General features: G+C 40.7%; 1 protein-coding gene across 7 annotated transcripts in view; it reads right to left on the bottom strand.

Moving 5' to 3' along the window:
* The window catches only part of DCLK2 (doublecortin like kinase 2), a 134,021-nt gene that overhangs the window by 45,599 nt on the left and 68,650 nt on the right, over window positions 1-19,772 (bottom strand). For 4 of the 7 annotated variants that reach the window (XR_006740647.1, XM_045576456.1, XM_045576452.1 and 1 more), the window contains exons 3-5: window positions 7,674-7,776; window positions 4,439-4,537; window positions 2,915-2,965 (exon numbers count right to left, since the gene is read on the bottom strand). Coding sequence is in view for 5 of the 7 variants with exons in the window: in XM_045576456.1 (XP_045432412.1) it covers window positions 2,915-2,965; window positions 4,439-4,537; window positions 7,674-7,776 (253 nt within the window). In the remaining 2 variants the exon portion in view is untranslated. The remainder of the gene's footprint in view (window positions 1-2,914; window positions 2,966-4,438; window positions 4,538-7,673; window positions 7,777-19,772) is intronic. The other 3 variants (XR_006740648.1, XM_045576454.1, XM_045576455.1) reach the window with 1 other exon arrangement.

Raw genomic sequence — 19,772 nt, 5'->3', positions numbered from 1 at the left:
AGCCCTTAAATTCCTGATAGTGTTTGGAAGGCTCTAAACATGTTCTCTAAGGAGTAGTCCTTAGAATTCCTTACTTGCACACTTGTCCAGTCTTTGGGAGGTAATGTGGGGTGTGGGGCAGGGCTCCTTGGTGCCTTCTCCCTGACACGTCTGCTGCCCACAGGGAGATGAGCAAGGACCAGTGGCATTGTGATGCTCCCACACCTTCATTACGCCCCTGATTCTCTCCCAAAGGGAGGCTTCTATCTTTCTCCCTCAACTTCAGGTAAGAAATGAATCTGGGAACTTTACTCTTTGCTTGTTTTGTCTGAATGATTTTCTTTTAAAACATATTTTATTGATTTTTTACAGAGAGGAAGGGAGAGGGATAGAGAGCTAGAAACATCGATGAGAGAGAAACATCAATCAGCTGCCTCCTGCACACCCCCTACTGGAAATGTACCTGCAACCAAGGTACATGCCCTTGAATGGAATTGAACCTGGGACCCTTCAGTCCACTGAGCCAAACCAAGTAGGGTTTCTCTGAATACTTTCTTTCTTTCTTTCTTTCTTTTTTTTTTTTTTTTTTTTTTTTTTTTTAATATTGGTCAATTATGAAAGCATCACAAGCTAGAAACCTAAAGGGAGAATTATGAAGGCTCCCATTATGGTAACTATTACCGCTTATGTTTTCCAGATTAACTTCTATGTGCTTCTTACACACTATTTTGCTATTACAATAAATTAGAGTTTGGATGAGGAATGCAGTCAACCACAACACTCATGGGAATATTTCTGTCCCAAGATTGAAAAAGTGCAATATTATTTTTACAAACTCCCTAGCTCTGTTGGAAATTCCAAATAGTCCCCAGGAATTTTTTTTAAATGGTTAAGAGGTAGGCCACAGTCGAAGCAGTCTATAAAAGCAAGTTATACTCCTGGGTACTGTGGCTTTTAATAATACAAAACTCTTTCCTTGCTGGAAATGGGGAAGAGAACACAATATTAGTAAATACAGACCTATTTGTTGGTCAGTTTATTCTGCTCATGAGATGCGACATATAAGATCATGTGATGGTTTGTCTTCTCTGACTGACTGGCTTATTTCACCTAACATAATAATCTCCAGGTGCAGCACTGTGACATTATTTGGAGTTAATAAAGCTACTGTAATAATCAAAACTTGCATGTCTTTCTCCATACGAACAACTGTAAACCTACTTTTGCCCATCCCTGCTTAGCAACTTGTTTCAGAATCACAGTGAAGTCCCAGCAACTGACTGGAGTCTCAGTTTTCTAGAAATGCATTGTTAATATCCTACAAAGAAGCCGCTTGCCCTCTGAAAGGTGACTTTAAAATCTCACACCTGCCCTGCAAGCATAGCTCAGTTTGACCATCAACCTATAAACCAAAAGGTCAGGATTCAATAACATAGTCAGGGCACATGCCTGCGTTGCAGGGTGATCCCAAGTGTGGAGTGTGCAGGAGGCAGCCCATCAATGATTCTCTCTCATCACTGATGTTTCTCTCTTTCTCTCCCCTCTCTCTTTCTCTCTGAAATCAATAAAAATGTATAAATTTTTTTTTTTTAAATCTCACACCTTTTACTTATGTTAAGATCTATTCTATTAACCCAAACTCAAACATGGACTGGTAAAAACTTGGGGTACTGGAATGAGATGATTCTAGAATCAATTACTAAGCATACCAAATTCAATGTAAAAAGATGTATGCATTTATTAGACTACTAGAGGCTCAATTCATGGATTCATGCATCGGTGGGGTCCCTCGGCCTGGCCTGCACCCTTTTGCAATCTGGGACCCCACCAGTGCAAGATCGGGGCCAAGGAGGACTCCAGGGCCTATCTGGCCCGTCTAGCCTAGTCCTGATCAGGGTAATGGGTCCTGACAGTCAGGGAGGGGCTACAGGAAGTTGTCGGGCCAGGAAGAGATTCAGGGAGGGTTCCGGGGCGTGTCCAGCTTGTCTCGCCCAGTCCCAATCAGCCAAACCCCAGCAGCAAGCTAACCTATCAGTTTGGAGCATCTGCCCCCTGGCGGTCAGTGTGCGTCATAGCTACTGGTCTATCTGTCAACTGGTCAAATGGTCGACTGCTTGCTTAGGCATTTATATATAGAGAGATCTTATGAAGCATTTGGTCTGAAAGACAAATGTGGCTATGAAACATGCTTTCAGTTCAGTATGTTAATTTCCCTTTCAACCTCAGGGAGACAAAATTGGAATCATCATAATACCTGATTCTGGAAACACTCTCCCCACTTTTATTTTGTTATTTTACTCTAGGATAAGCACCTGTAAACCTATCACTAAACGAAAACTAAGAACCTGACAAAAATCTACGTCTTCCATATAGTAAGTTCAGTTCATTTTTGCAAGTTTCCTACTATGTTAGCTTTCCCAGTGTGAGATACTTACAGAAAGCATTGAGTAAGCTTAACAGCAGAAAGATGCTTTCAGTTAAAAAAAAAAAAACAAAAACTCATATTTGTCTACTCTTTTCGGAAGAGAAAGTATTGAGCCTATTAAGCTCAAGGTCGGGATGAAGGTGACAATAGAATAGTACAATTGTGACTGTAGTCATTTTCACCTTGCCAACAAACTTTAATCTTTTTCAATAGGGTTTTTCCAAATTTGACTAGAAACTAACCCCTGTGAGGCACTGCACCTCCTCCATCGCTTAGGACTGTGGCTATACACAGACAGGCACTTAGCGGCCTTCTGACAACGACTACGGTCCTCCTGTAGGTAAGGGAAGCTGAAGCGCCCTCCGTACTGAGAAGCACAGCGTACTGCACAGAGGCACGTGGGGGCCAGCCAGATACAGTCATGGAAATGGAGCAAAGGAAAAGGAAATGTGGCAAACGACAACAACAGAAACTCAGCTGAGTGACAAAGCCATACTAACCATGGCTCACCTGGGGATTTGGCTGTAGAGTAGGCACTGGAGTAGGGGCCACCCCTCTTTACTGTGCACATTCAGTATACACAGCGGAGGAGGAGGAGGAGGAGGAGGAGGAGGAGGGGGAGGAGGAGGAGGAGGGGAGGAGGAGGAGGAGGAGGAGGAGGAGGAGGAGGGAGGAGGGAGGAGGAGGAGGAGGAGGAGGGAGGAGGAGGAGGAGAGGAGGAGGAGGAGAGAGGAGGAGGAGGGAAGAGGAGGAGGAGGAAGAGGAGGAGGAGGAAGAGAGGAGGAGGAGGGAGGAGGAGGGGGGAGGGGGAGGAGGAAGGGGAGGAGGAGGAAGGGGAGGAGGAGGGGGAGGGGGAGGAGGAGGGGGAGGGGGGGAGGAGGAGGAGGGAGAGGAGGAGGAGGAGGAGGAGACAGCAAGGAGAGCGGTTATTCAGCAGGCTTAAACTTGCACACAAACAGAAGGGTGAACCAACCCAGCCCAGAGAAAGTGGGGTGGGTGCTGAAGGGGGAAGCAGTGAAAAGGAAAGTGGCCCCCCAAATGTAGTATTTTATAAAAAGTTTGATGCTTGAGACAGATGTTGATTCTACTTTCACATATTCTAGATCGCCCACATGTGAAATCATGGTTTTTCACAAGCCTTTCCCCCAAGGGTGGGGAACATCCGGCCCACGGGACATATTAAAGCCTGAGAAATCATTCGGCCTGGCCCTGCCAAGGCATTAGGGGTGAGTTAATTAAAATGTCTGACCAAATGTAGCAGGCTGATTTTTAAGTTTAGAATTTTATATGGCCTGAGAATTACATTATAAGGTGAAGATCCAGATGGTCCTTGGCAGAAAAAAAACACACAAAAAAACCCAATTCCCTGCCCTTAGTAATATCAGCTAAGTTATTCATGATTACACTATAAACAAAGCTTGTAGGATTGATACATCAAGACGTTTAGATACGTTTTTATATTTTTTTAAATGCCAAAGGGGTCAACATGATGACAAGTCTATAGGCCTAGGGCCTGAGAGAAGCTGAAGAACAGTGAAGTCTGACTCTTACATAAGGAAAGCACTTCTTTCCAAGAAGACTTGCTGCTACTATTAAATTGCGTGATTGATGAAGGAAAAGCCAGTGGAAAACTAGTGAGTAAATACATTGTTATGCTAGGTATGTGTGTGTGTGTGTGTGTGTGTGTGTGTGTGTGTGGTTTAAATTGATAAGAGAAAAAAATGTCCACAATCATATAGCACAACATTTAAAATGCAAATGTGGTCAAATGCGAAGCTTCTCAGGAGAAGAACTGAGCTAATAAGATTGTCCTAAAACAAATGTGTCCAAACAAAACAAGCCAGGGTCTTAGGCGGCTTACTACAACTTTGAGAAACAGATTTCAACTGTTTTGTTTTAAAAATCATGTCATCTACATGCTGTTCTGGAACCTGGTTGCCTACAAGCAGTGGGAAGACCAAGGATTCATAATCACTGAAGAAAACAAAAGGAGACGCCGCCCCAGTTAGCCCTCATTCCTCTCCCCTTCTCTACCTGAGGCTGGTGACTTGCTGCGGCGAGAGGCCCCAGGGCTTTTGGATCCAGAATACTTGGCCGAGGAGCGAGAATACGATGACTTCAAGACGCGGCATTCTAGAAAAGAAGCAAAGTGCATTCAATAGATCTGGTGCCAATACTAGCCAGAGGAAGGTTACACGGAAAAGCAGCTGCCTGCCTGGAACCATTACCTGATCATTTTCCTATTACCACCTGAAAAGTACACCTTGAGACTACACATCTGTAACATCACCTCATTATTCCAGATGGACACAGACAGCCCAGTGTCCTAACTTGATACACACAGATCCTAACCTAAACATGGGCAACGGTGCTTAGACCGCAGCATGGGTAGGCAGAAGCTTTGCAAATCTTGAACATGCTAGGTTGAAAGGGTATGTAGAACCCTAATTTATGAACCCCTACCTGTGCCATCTTTCAAAAAAGTGTGGAGCACGAAACAGGAGGAAACTAACTTTAAACAGTAACTTTGGTCTTCCCATAAGTAGCCAAATAACATGTAGGGTATCAGAGCTAATTACAGCTAAAGTAAGCAGTTCTAACTGGAATAATTAAGAACACAGCTTTTAAATTCATGGCAGATTTTAGATGAAATCATGGATTTGACTTGGTCAACTAGGGCAGTGGTCGGCAAACTCATTAGTCAATAGAGCCAAATATCAACAGTACAACGATTGAAATTTCTTTAGAGAGCCAAATTTTTTAAACTTAAACTTCTTCTAACACTACTTCTTCAAAATAGACTCACCTAGACTGTGGTAGTTCGTGTAAGAGCCACAGAGGCCAAAGAGGCATATGTAGCTCTCAAGCCAGTTTGTCGACCACGGAACTAGGGGACTATGGTTAGATTCTACAATCTACTCCCCCCCCCCCTCAAAATGGCATAAAAATAAAATCTGCATCACAGGATAGTTCTAAGGAACAAATTAGATAACATACTTTCTGTAATTTGCATTAAAATATTTCAATTTATGTAAGATGATTGAAATGTGGGTTGGTTTTAATGGACACCTCAGGGGCCATAAATTAACATGTGAAATACACTAATCAGGCATATACACATCAGGGGACAATGGTTAGCATTTGAAAGACTCTAATCAAAACCTCACAGGGAGGGGGTTGTAGCAACTTCAGTTCAGTTCATCAGCCTTTGGATGCTACTAAGTACTCCACCATTGAAGGGAGTGGTGTGTGAATGAGTCAGAAACATCTTAAAGGCACTACCCCTCTAAGAGCAGGATATCTAAACCTACAGAGCCAGTACTAGAAGCTCAGAACCACAGCCCAGGATTAGGAATCCGAGTCCTGCTTCTAGCTCTGAGGGTTGTGTTACTTGACTAACACTAAGTTAACTGATGTTGATTAATGCAAGACATTGTGAGGAATCTAACAGGACAGAGTTGGGATTTTATCAAGATACGACCCAAGTTAAATGACAGACTTTGGAAAAAAACAAAACACAAAAAACATTGCCTCCTAATAAGTGTACCCTTGGAAGAATTAGGTCTGAGACCTGCTTTCATTGAAAAATTTTGAGACCTGATGGTGGTAGTATAATAACAATATGAACAACAGCATAGCACATACTATGCAACCAAGTACCCTTCTAATTGCTTTATATCTGAACTCATTTAATCCTCACAGAATCTTGTGAAAAGGCCACTATTACCAGCATAGTTTGCAGAAGGTTCAGGAATTAGCCATTGAGAGGGAAACAATCAGTAGCTTCCACTTCTGTCTAAGGAGTCTATCTATAGCTATAACTGCCATGATCAAACTAGCTTAGGAATGATTACAGCATATAATGTCAATGGAGTACAACGCTAGCGCATACACAGCAAGTGCTCAATACATGTTTCATTATTGTTGTTTTTGTTGTTACCCAAATTAACTTTGCAACCCGAAAGCATAGCATCAACTTTCAAAATGACCAGGATAGACATCAAAGAAGAACTGCAAAATGAAATTATGCTAACATCAATAAAGATATAAAATATAAATGACATGTAAATGCATGTTTTGTGCAACCTTATTATCCCTGAGAATCGGGGATAACGTTACCTGGGTCATAGGAAAGGCCATCACCTGCAATTCTTTAAGGACTTTGCGGTCATATTACCAGTTTAAAGCAGGGCCAGTCCCAGAAATTATGTAAATCAGTACAGAAACACTCAAAGAGGTTTGGCAGCAGTGAAAGATACAAAAGGAAAACAAAAAAAGGAGATCAATGAACCACAAGCACAAGGTAGATAAATTTCCCCGAGGCAAATGTGAAAGGGGGAGGACGAAGCAGAGGGGATTACATAAGAAGTCTGGTTCCACAGAATGGACCATCTTGAAAAGCCAATGGATCATCATATTTATTTGGTAATATGTTTCTCTAATTCAGGACTGTCAGAATCATTACAAATGGAAGGAGTCCCCGCTGAGTCTAATTTTTGAAAAACTTCCCTCATTCATGAACTTACAGCGTGAGATTGTATTTCTAATATCCCTCTTCTCTGTAAAATGCTATGCCTGTATGATTTTACCTTGTGACAGATGAAATTGATTTCACTGGTGGAAATAATCACTATTACTGTAATAGGTTTAAATTTAAAGCAATATTTCCAGAAACTATAACATTGGAAATTACCAAGGTTATTGCTAATTAATTGAAAACTCCATCTATTGGCTAAAATAAAAAGAAAATAATTATCCTACCCCATCAATGAAAATTGCATTATTTTTTCTGCATATATAAACAATACATGTTATTGCTTTTCTAAAGTTATTAACAAAACAGTAAGATAAAAATCATTAACAACTTAGTTATTACGTTTTTTATCTCTTTATGGACATGGAAAATGTACAACTGTTTCAAGTTCAACACTATCCATACAATTAAAGGTTAGCATAACCAGCCCCCATTTTGAAAGAGGGCAGGGAATTCATTTCTAAGGCAAAAAAATGCAGTAAAGAAATAGAACAAAATTGCTAAAAATGAAATTTACTTAACATTGACTTAGGGTTAGTTGTTTTGTTTTGTTTCTCTTTCACAAGTAGGTAAATACTCTGATTTCATTCTCTACTTCCATTAATTCAAATAGAATGCTGCCAATGCCATCTTTCTTCAAAGATGGGCTAAGGACCGCTTAACATGCCCCAAGGGCAGCACTACATCCCAAACCCCTGTTTCAGGGTTACACAGGTGGACCATGAACTGCCTTACCGCTGTGATCCAGGACAAAGTCATCTTGGGCATAACGGAATTTTTCAGGTCCACATGCAATAAAAACATCATCATCACCAAAAAAGTCTTGCAGGCAAGTAACCTAGAAAAAAAAAAAAAATCACATCCAAGAAATAAATTAGAAAGGTTATAAGTGAAATAAAAAGTCAGCAAAATTAAATACATTTTTTTTTTTTAGGTGGGACATGCTTTATTATGAACAAAGCAACCCAAATTAAATACATTTTTATGCCTCATGTATAATATTGAGTTGGAATGAAAAGCTGTTTGGTATTGCATTTCCAAGAATTTTACTTTTCGTAAAGTGCTTTCGGAGTGTCTCCTGACCTCAGAACACCAGAATGAGGTGGTCACGGCCAGTACCAACATTCCTGTCTACCCCATGAGGTCAAGGACGCACACACAAGGAAGAGCGATGTTTTCCAGGTTTCTGATTAATGGGCAGCAAAGCTGGGGTGAACAAGGGTCTCTGTACTTTGTTTAGTCTTTTTACTACCTACCCTTCCTCACTCTCCCAGCAGCTCCACCTCCCAATATGCACCCTGGCCATGACTCTCTATACCTCTGGTACAGTGAACCTTTGGGTATTTGGGGGATTCATATATGAAAACTGGTTGGAAAAGTACTGGATTCCCCCTTTACCTGCGGAGGGAAAGGGGGTGAGAGGGGAGTACGTTTCAAGACCCCTCAGTGGATGCCTGAAACTTTGCATTGTTGTACCAAACCCTATACATACACACCCTTTCACATAAAGGAAGCACTATGCCTTCTCTTTGGCATATCTGAATTAGCAGCATCACTACTTTCATGCCTTGGGGTCATGATTAAGTAAAATGAGGGTGACCTGAACACAGCACTGCGATACCAGGACATTAACGGGGTTCCTAAATCCCAATATTCACTGCTCCCCTAGTTTCAGGCATCACTGTTCTCACAGGTATGGAAAGAAAGATTGCAATGCTACATTCTGTCTCTCAAAGGTACCAGGATGACCACACACCACTGAGGGGCTTCCTTCATTGACAAGACGATGCTCTTTCTTAGGGCACCCAGGCTGGACCTGCCAGCCCCCCCTTCCAACTCTTGTCTTTGTCATTTATCCTGCATACTTCCGCCTCAGCCACATCAACACCACCTTGCATTTCCTGTCTGCACAGTGCTGGTGGTTCTTTTTTGTGAAACAGCTTTATTGAGACATAACTCACGTACCATACAGCTAGCTCATTTAAAGTATACAACATGATGGCTTTAGTATATTCAGAGTTCTGCAATCATCACTAAACCTATTAAAAGTATGTTCGTCACCTAAAAAGCAACCCCATTAACAGTCACTCTCTAGGTCTCCCTCTCCTCATCCCTAGGCACCCATAAAATACTTTCTGTATGGATTTGCCAACTTTGGACATATCCTATGAATAAAACCATAATGGCATTTTGCAACGGGTTATCTTTCACATAGCTTCTTTACAAGGTTGTAGCACATATCAGTACTTCATTCCTTTCTATGGCTGAAGGAATTCTCAGTTACATGCATATACAGCATGTGTTTATCCGGTCCTGTTTATGGATGACACTTGGATCACATCTACCTCAGTGCTGGCTCTTGCCACTGTATCTCCCTTCCTGCTGGTCCTCAGCCAGAGTTGCCTTTCTGACCGCTCTTCAGTGCCATGACCTCCAGATGAGCACATGTACTTCCTGGTCATCATTTCCTAGGCCCTAGCAGAGTTCTAGCTTTGCTGAATGCTCAGTACACTTTTGTTGATGGAACTGTGGCTTGGTATGGAGTTTATCTTATTGGAATTAAGTTCAGAGACACAGAATAATTTCTCTGGGGTGGGTGGTGCACAGATGCCATCTACTTTGCCATCTTCACTACCAAGTAATGCAATTATTTATTTCCTGTGGTTGAATTTCACAAGTACATTTTATTAGATGTTTTTACTTTAAAAAATATCAACTGCATTTGGGGCACTGCCAGCAGTTGATATTTTTTAAAGTAAAAACATCTAATAAAATGTCCAAGGTCTAATGTAAGTTGAGATAACTCTCTTCCACCATTGGGAGCCACATTAATTTACTGCTGTATATGCTTCTGACTTTAACCAAGTACCAGCTATAGGCCAGGCATAAACAGAAGACAAAGTGTACACAGTCTAGTCATGGAGACGGACAAGAAAATTAATAATTCAGTGCAAAATGTAGCACTAGGAGACTAATGAAATTAGGAAGTACAAAGAATAAATAACAATGAAAATAGCATCCCATAAAATATTCAATAGCTAAGACTATTTCATATGTTTGGACACTCAAATAATTTTATCTTAAAATGTATTTCTTGTTCTTTAACTCTGGTGGTCTGTCTGCTCCTTTTATCGTAAAATTAAAAAAAACACGAAATGTAACCTTGAGTTAGGGGCCATGTCACTACAACTGACGTGGGGAAATAAAATACCAACAATATGAATAATGTCCTAAAGTCGTTTTTAACAAGGGTAAGGGAAAGGGTATCAGTTTAGAAGACCTCCTGTTTGCTTTTAATTTCTTCTTCAATGCAAGAAGCTCTCCAGGGATAATGGATGTTATGTGGCTTATAAGAGAAAGCTGCACAAATGAGAAGCAATATTTCTGCTAAGGTACAAAATTAAAGCAATCAGCAGTATCTAATGGGGCAACATCCAACTGAGAAATAATGTATCTATGGGAGCATATCTAAGCTCTCCAAATGAATGTGGGCCATTTAAAAACAGTAATTTTTCGGTCCTTCGGTAGACAGATTAATTAGGTCAAGGGGAAGAGGGGGCAGCTATAATTTCAGTGCTCATTCCTAACAGATTGCCACAACCACTTTCCTTTTTCTTTCCCTATCTGGTCTCTATTAAAGGATATAGAAACAGATACAAAGACTTAAAATACAATGCACATACTAGGAGCATAGAAAATCCTTTCCTCAAAACAAAAAAAGGTAGAGGACACAGGATTGCCATCTTCCCTGCACGTTGCATTGTGAACCAGAGGAGGTCTCCATTTCCCGACCCACTGGCGCTCTTTGGAAATCATGTTATTTCTTTCCCTTTCCAGCGTTATAAAAGAGAGGAAGGGAAAGCAGGCTGGCTTTCTCTAAGAGCTCTTCCTAAGAAATTCTGAAATCTGTTTTAGTTTCTAAGAAAAGCTTTTTGGAGATTTCTTTTGGGAAAAGTGGAGTGCACTCTGGTGGAGAGGGGGGAAAAAAGGAACACTATTTTAAGTAGGTAAATAGTATTGCCCACTTGGGATTTATTTCTGTTCAAGTTCAGTCAAAGAAATCTTCAACAAAATCTCCATGCCCTCCATGTTCAGGTGTTCCTTCAAGGTTCTGTAATTTGTCCAGCATAGACATTACCATTGAGGTAACGATCTGGTTTTGTGTCCAGAGTCTCAGCAGACTCTGAGCTGCATACATACAGGATCTTTGTCTAGCTCATGGCTGTAATTCTAGCAGAGTACATGGCACCCAATGCTTAGGCTTTGTTAAATACATTTCTTTTGAAATAAAAAATGCTTTGAGTCCCTCTTCCCCTAGGGAACCCTCTATAGAAGAGACATCTACACTCTTTCTGTGAATTCCTGTCAACCCAGTATCATGCAAGGTAGTCCTTGTTATAGGACTTATGTTGGCTTTCTAAGCCAAGATAATCTATAAACTCCTTGAACACACCAGTCACATCCTTTAGCTCCTTAAAGAAGTTATTCTGCAAATTATTGATCAAATTTTGGCTCTAGATACCTTAAAGTAACTTTCTGAAAACTCATTTTAGATCACATAAGCACTAATTGAGGAATTAAATGTCTTTCATCATTATTTCAGGGTGTTTTGAGAAAAAGATACTTGTGAAATCTACTATTAGAGCCATTCAGTAGCGGGGATTCAAAGCAAAGTAATGCACTATTCAATCTTTTGTTGGAATTCAGAAACCTGAGGTTGTATTTAATAACTGGCTCCTGAGGTACTTTCCAAGTATATTTGATTTAACAGTTCCAAGATCTGATAAAAATGCAAAAGAAACATCATTGGATCTCAGTGAGAGACTAGCTTAAACTGGCATTAACTTATCTAAATATAGTCAGGGTCAAAATCTTAGCACCCTTGAAATGTCTATCTCGAAGAACAAAGACCACATTTTGTAGAAACAAAATAATGTTGCTGTTGGATATCTGAAGTATAAAATGCACCTTGGAATTTTTTTTATAGATTTTAATTTTAACTGTGTGTGTGTGTGTGTGTGTGTGTGTGTGTGTGAGAGAGAGAGAGAGAGAGAGAGAGAGAGAGAGAGAGAGAGAGAGAGAGAGAGAGAGAGAGAGAGAGATATGAAAGTCCACACCTCCTGTTGAAATTAAATGTTTTCATCATTCAGCTTTAAAGGGTTGTGGCTACTGAAGAGTAATTAAAAAATATTTTTTTCTAGCTCATTTCTAAAGAGTATTTGAAGAAGCTCAGAAAAGAAGTCTAGTAAGTGGCTTTTACTTGAAATTATTACATAAGCTTTTAATGGAACTGCATTAATATCCTTATTGTTTCTTCCTAGGAATAGTCAGGTTACAAGACATAAATTGTCAAAAGGGAACTGCACTTAATTTTGAACGCCTCCCAAAGGCTTCTCTACCATACATAATTTTTCCATCATGCAAACAAATAGAAACACAGCGTTTAAAAATGTAAAGAAAATCCAAATGACAATTTTGACACACAATAAAGGATAAGCCTAATAGCTTCTGAGCCATTATCTGTCTATTGCTAGCAGGGGACATTGAAAAAAAGAAAAAAAGAAAAAAAAAGACTGCCCTTTTGCAGATGCTTAAAAGCCATCAGCTCAGCAGACTGAGTTCACCATAAATAACATTATCCCAGACACCCACCACCACCACCACCACCACCACCTTTTTTAACCAGTCCTATCTTTAGAATATAAGTTCTTCTAAAATGGGGAAACCCTATCTGAAATAAAAAAAAGGTTAAGTCATTTGGTTCCTCCAAAATGTTAGGAACACCACCAGAAAACCAAATTCAGAGCAGCAAGCAGGGGCTCAGATTCTCTCTGCATTTCTTTAATCTCCACTCAGAATATAATTAGCATAAATACTCTGCTTTGTTCCCAGTAAATGTTGGCAGGCATACAGTGGGAGCAGGATCCTATTCTACAGCAAAAAGCCAGCTACTCAGAATAGCAATGTTTTTCAGCTTCCTGTAAAACCATTCAGCCTGGCACTCACCCACCCCTCTAGTTGCCATGGAAACAGAACTGAAGCTAAAAGATGGCGGTACTTACAGTAAAAACTTAATTGCACCTACAGACAACTCCCTGCATTTGGTTTGCTTTTCATTTAAAAATACTGGATCTAACCTTCCTCCTCCCACTATAGTCTCCTCAGAATGACTATTCACTAATCATGACTAATCATAGAATCCTGAGGACAACAATTTGGTTTCAGTAAATATCTCTATGCTCAGGATGGAAGGGCCTTGAAAAACTCATAGATATTCAGCTACCAAATGCACTCTGGGAGCAGAGACAATAACCACTCTTCCTATTAAATAGGTCATTTCAAAGTTGACCCTCTGACCGCCCCCACAGAGGGCCCCAGCTTTAATTCCCTCAGGGTAAAGTTCCAAATCTGCTCTAGAGCTTTCCACTCAGGGAGAGAGGCTGGAGCAACATTTTAGAAGAATTCGGGTCAGGAAGTCAGAGGAAACCTATTAAGCCAACCACCTCGAGACTTCCTGTAATTGTCACGTCTGGAGCTAACCGTTTTCAAACAGATATCCTCAGAACCTGAGTCAACACTCTCTGGGACTCAGTGAACTTCAAATAATAAACAAATAGGGACATCATCGGAGTTACAGACGAGGTGAATGGGAACCAAAGTGAAAGGCAACAATTTTCTAACCCAAACCTCTGTTCCCAACAGGAAGGGGAAGGGACCAGCATGGAATACCTAATTATACATTACATACAAGGAGTCTCACTTACGCATGACTTGCACTCACCCTCAAAACAACCTAGTGAAGTTGGCATCATGATTCCCATTCTACACAAAAAGAAACAGAGGCTCAGAGAGGGTCGGTAAATTGTTTGAAGTCACACAGCCAGTAAGGCAGAAGCTGAAATCTGAACACTGCCTATCTGACTTTGTGCTTGATCATACAATGACTCCCTAAGGAAGAAAACAGTGTGATTTAAAGTCTACGAAAAACAACGTAAGACAGTTTATTACGTCAGAGAAGTTTTTGTACTTGTCTAAAACCTAAATAACCACACCATTTTTCTCTGTCTTACTTTTATGAGTAAATGAATGAAAAGTATGCAAGCTTAAATCTAGAATTTTTTTTTTTTTTTTTAAAGGATCAACTTCTAAGTAATGTCATAAGGTCAGCACAAGTTCAGGCCAACATCTATACTTTAGGGAATAATAAGTATGTTCTGAAATTGATATCTTCAAACAAATTGGCTAACTCTTTCTGAAAACAAATTAAAAGCACAAGTTCGCGTCATATGGTTTTAGAATAGAACTCCATTTGCTGCCAAACTAGAAATTGTAAGAGTATAAATATGTATTACTATTATAGCCTTTAAATTTTTAACATAAAAGCAAAACCGCCAACATTTTCCAGAAATATATTCTCTGCACATTAAAACCCATCCTCGGATTAGTCTACACCTTTGGCTTCAGTTTAGCATTTGGTGAGCGCATCCAGGTAGCTAAGACCTTCTAGGAGAACCACCAGTTAAGGTGGAATGAAAAAACTCCATCGATTAATTCCACACTTGTTCTGAGAAACATCGACCACTCAGTACTGTCAGCACAAACACATTACTTTTGGTCTACCCATAGGGCTATTTAGGTTTATAGGGAAAAAATCATGTTCCCTTTTTAGGTTTCTTTCATCTTAAAATTATTTTTCTCCTCTCTTGCCATCATGCTCTGAACTTTCACCTCTTACATAAAAAAGATCCCCCCATGACCCTTTAAGCAGCTCCTCTGCCCACTTCTAACTTTGGGCACTTAATATTTGGTGGGCTTAGGGAGAGGTATTTCTAGTGTATAATAAGAGCAAACTGGGTGAGGGTTAGAGACTTTGGGAGGGAAAGAAAATAAACTTTAGTGCCCTAATTCCACTATCTAATGACAAAGTTCCTTCCCTCTGTGTATTTCCTAATTTGTTTTATTTTTTTATTGTTTAAAATATTACAAATAGTAGTACATATGTGTCCCCCTTCCCCCCCATTGACCTCCCCCCAGCCTCCCCTACTCCCAGGCACATGCCCTTGCTCCCCCGCACTGTCTTGCGTCTGTTGGTTTTTCTTATATGCATGCATACAAGTCCTTCAGTTGATCTTGCACCCCTCTCAGAACCTCCTCTGTTTTCCCGCTATAGTTTGACAGTCTGTTCGATGTTTCTTTGCCTCTGTATCTATTTTTGTTCATCAGTTTTGTTCATCAGTTCATTATATTCCACAAATGGTGAGATCATGTGATATTCATCTTTCTCTGACTGGCTTATTTCACTTAGCATAATGCTCTCCAGGTCCATCCATGCTGTTGCAAATGGTAAAAATTCCTTCTTTTTTTTACAGCAGTGTAGTATTTCATTGTGTAGATGTAACAGTTTTCTAATCCACTCATCTGCTGATGGGTATTTAGGCTGTTTCCAAATCTTAGCTATTGTAAACTGAGCTGCTATGAACATAGGTGTGCATATATCCTTTCTGATTGGTGTTTCTATTTTCTTGGGATATATTCCTAGAAGTGGTTTGACTAAGTCAAATGGAAGTTCCATTTTTAGTTTTTTGAGGAAGCTCCAAACTGTCCTCCATAGTGGCTGCACCAGTCTGCATTCCCACCAGGAGTGCAAGAGGGTTCCTTTTTCTCCGCATCCTTGCCAGCACTTGTCATTTATTGATGACAGCCATTCTGACAGGTGTGAGATACCTCATTGTTGTTTTGATTTGCATCTCTCGGATGACTAGTGACTTTGAGCATGTTTTCAGATGTTTCTTGGGCTTCTGTATGTCCTCTTTCGAAAAGTGTCTATTAAGGTTCTTTGCCCATTTTTTTTGATTGGGTTGTTTATCTTCCTTTTGTTAAGTTGTATGAGTTTCCTGTAAATTTTTGAGATTAAACCCTTATCAGAGATAACATTGGCAAATATGTCCTCCCATGCGGTGGGCTTTCTTGTTGTTTTGTTGATAGTGCAGGTCAGCCTGATAAGTAGGCAAGTTCTGAGTCCAAATAAATGGGGGCAGTTCTGGGTTGCAGAAAACGTAAGACTTTGATTTCTCTAGCTGCATCTACTTTCACATGACACATTAAAAATTTTCATTTCAATCACAATCCTCATTTTCAAACCACTATCAATCCCACATGAAAAGCAAGGAGAGAAAATTTCCCCAGGGTGGTCTTCAGAAGATCTCACCTGTACAGCCAAAGAAATCCTCTGAATAAGTTAAGTGCCTGTGGCTAGTCAGAAACGAAAAGCATGCCATCCATTCGAATCATTCATGGCAACATTTTGAAACATGAAACTGTTATTGGCTGAGGCAAAGACCACAATTAGATTTTTCTGTTTAGAAGGCACCTGTTCCTGAAACACAGCCAAAACTTGTCTCCCTAACATACAACTGATTTGCAAGTTGTTAAAATAAATACTTAGTTGGATAGCTCAGCAGTTAGGTTCATTGGTTTATCAAGACCTGCTCTGAAAAACACAAATGCCTCCCTGGCCGGAGCATCATCCCAATGCACCAGGTTGCAGGTTTGATGCTCCATTAGGGTGCAAGGAAGAGTCCACCAGTGAATGCATAAATGAGAGGAGCAACAAATGCTTCTCTCTCATAAAAAAAAAATAAATAAAATAAAAATCAATCAATAAAAAACACTTAAAATAAATGCAAATACTCATAGAAGGGCCATGTCTATTGATTGTGCACCTCTTCTTACATTTATGTGGAACTTTAGAATAAAGGTAGAAAAATCCTGTTTGTTTTCATTTTAAGATAATTTATATACTAAATTTAGAAACAGAGAGTATGGCAAAACTGTCCAGCCCCCAGAATTAACGTTTTTTCATGTTTGCCTCGGATCCCATTAATATGGGGAAATATAATAAAACATTATCAGTTAAAATCTTTTTTGTTCCTGGTCCCCAGCCCAATTTTTCCTCCCTCCCTCCCTTCCTTCCTCGCCAGCCCTGGAACATTCTATCATGTATTTTCTTGGGTCCTTCCAAACCATGTTTTTAGACTTTGTGTTACAGATGCACATATCCACAGACAACGAGGAATTTTGTTTAGTGTGTTGTAAAAATTTTATGTATGGTATATCATACCAAATATGTCATCCTGAAGTTTCCTTACTTTTTTTTCCCCACTCTGTATTGATTTTACAACCTAACCAGGTCTTAGTTTTTCTTACTTATTCTCCTCCTGCCCCACTTTTTTTTAGCTCACTGATCTATTCCTAAAGCTTTTTTTTTTTAAAGTATCATTTTACCATTTAACAGGATTATTTATTTTTGATAAATTACAAAGGTAAATTCTACATACCCTCAATATTTCCAAATTCTCTCAAATAAATCTGACTTCCTCAGGATGTTCATTTCAATGTCTATCTGATAACTATTATAGTGACTAAGTTCTCAGATGGGAGAAAAACGTGTGAGGCAATTCACTCTTTGCCCACAGACTTCATCTCCAATTAGGAGACAGAACGAGCAGCAAGTGCCTGACATTTCCCTCTGAGACAGGCATAACCACTATTCCAAAGAACTGGGTTTCTTGACTTAAAAAGAAGTATAAACTCTGGAAGAAAAGACATTTTAAATTAGTAAAACTTAAAATTATTCATGATAGAGCTATATCTATGCTTCCAGAAGAAAAAAAAAAAAAATCAGCCAGGTGACAGAATTGCTAATTCATAGATGTAGCCCCTTTCTAAAGACAAAGGAAAGGAAGACAAAACAAAAGCGTATGTCAGATTTATTCTGTACTGTAACACAAGTCAGGTTTTAAAGGCACAGGAAACTTCTGTTTCACAGGGAATACATAAAAGGAATCCCTCCCTGAAGAATTCCGTAAGCCGGGAAATACTGATGAACTGCATGCCCGCAGAATTTCTTATCTTTTCCTTGCATCCAGAGACATGATATTCTTTCAAAGAAACATCTATGTGTTTATTTATTATTATTATTATTTGCAAATCTCCAGGGGTGTCAATTAACCTGGGACCGGGACCAGTGAGGAAGGGAAGTTGTCTGTAAGCATTTATCATCAAGTTCTATGTCTTGCTCGGGGAGCCAGCTGTCTTAAATAACCATTCCCTCCCTGGGGCCCCAAGTCTGGGCAAGAATGCTACTCATGTCAGAAACTCATGTCAGGAGATTAGATGTGAATGGAAAAGCAAAGGGAATGTGGCCGCTCTCCTCCAGCTGGGACTGATTATCCCCTTCCCAACAAGGAGGCTGTTATCCGCCTGGAAAGAGGAGCCTCTTCCCTTCTTGGCTATTTGCCAATCCATCGTGGCACCTGAGTGACCCGGAGCACACCCTGCCTCGCCATGGCATTAAGGCCTCTCTCTCCAGGAAGACGACTTGGCACATTATTTCCCCATCAGGATAAACAGAAGTTACCCTGGGGTTTTTGTAGCGTGGCAAGCAAGCTACCTTGGGAACCTGGGCAGGTGCACATGGCCAGATGGAATATCAAGATGGGGGCTTAAGCAGGTCAGCATGAGCTTGGAGCAGCCACGGAGGATGGGGAAAGCATTCGGCACCTGGAGACTGTCTGTCCTCCTCTCTGTTGTACCCAGAGTGCTCAGCGTCAGGGACACTCAGGGAACTGCTTATTGAATGAATGAGTGGATGAGGAGCACAGAGGCAGGGCTCCAGGTTGAGCAGCTCATGGTAGCAGGTTCATGAGGCAGGAGCGGCAGCTTTTATCACCAGCAGATGCATAGAGACGCCGATGGAGAGCCAGAGGGCTTAGGCAGAAAACAGATGTGAGGAGGAGAGGAAGCCATGGCTGCCCAATGGTGTGAGTTGAAACACTAGCAGGGCCCCAGATGTAAGCAAATGGTATTGCCGCAATAAACTCCATCCACCTGCCCTCCATGACGGGTGTGCAGACAACAGGAGGGGTACTCCCAGCACACAGGAAGGACAAAGACCAATGGGACCCCGTGGAGACCTCAGTGTCAGGAGCACCAGAGACAAGAAGGTCGCATTGGGGGACAGGCAAGGAGCTGAGCAGAAAAAGACCCCTTAGACTTACAAAAACGTGAGAAAATGCAACATGGCCTCAGTAACCGCGATCGAGTCTGCGTGTAGTGTGACAAATTATGCAAATACACATACATCACTGCCATATACATTCATTAGATGAGTTTTAAAGACTAAATATGCAACCTTCACAAATGTGAGGCTTGGGCCAAATGGACCACAAGGTCCCTGGGGAGCAGCCCTGGCCAGAGTTTCAGTCAAAGAGGACAGCCCTGTCCCTCGCCTTCCTCTCTCCCCTGTTCTGCCTCAGTCTGGCTCGAATCCCAATTCCCCTCCATAGAGACACCTGTCTCACGTCCCTCCTACTACAGGAGGACCAGCTCACAGAGCAAGAAGTGAGTTCCACCTTTGCTCTCCCATTTCAGGAGGACAGTCCCTGCTCCGCTCAGCGTGTGGTGGTCTCGGCAGCACTTCCCTCACAGTGTTTGGAGTGTCAAGGCAGGTAGCTGCCGTGGCTGAAATCCTCCTGGGCTATCTCACCAGCACAGGAACCTGATGAACAAAGTGTGTCATGTACTTTTTTTTTAAAGTGCCATTTTCACTAAAAAAAACACAAAAAACAAAAAACAACACCTCACATTATTTCATGATTTATTCAGAAACACGGCATTCTGAAGTGAGTATGATCCTATTTTGAAAAGCCAGGTCCCCCTTCTAAAATGAAGCATTGCCATGAAACAAATAAGAACAAAGTATAAGGGGATGGGGGAAGAGTAAAAAGGGTGCTGGTTATAAAATTAGTCACAAGATAGAAAGCACAGCTTAGG

This window comes from Pipistrellus kuhlii, unplaced genomic scaffold, assembly GCF_014108245.1.
Source record: "Pipistrellus kuhlii isolate mPipKuh1 unplaced genomic scaffold, mPipKuh1.p scaffold_m20_p_8, whole genome shotgun sequence".
Lineage (NCBI taxonomy): Eukaryota > Metazoa > Chordata > Mammalia > Chiroptera > Vespertilionidae > Pipistrellus > Pipistrellus kuhlii.
Note: the sequence above shows the minus strand (reverse complement) of the source record. Positions and strands in the feature narration are given on the sequence as shown.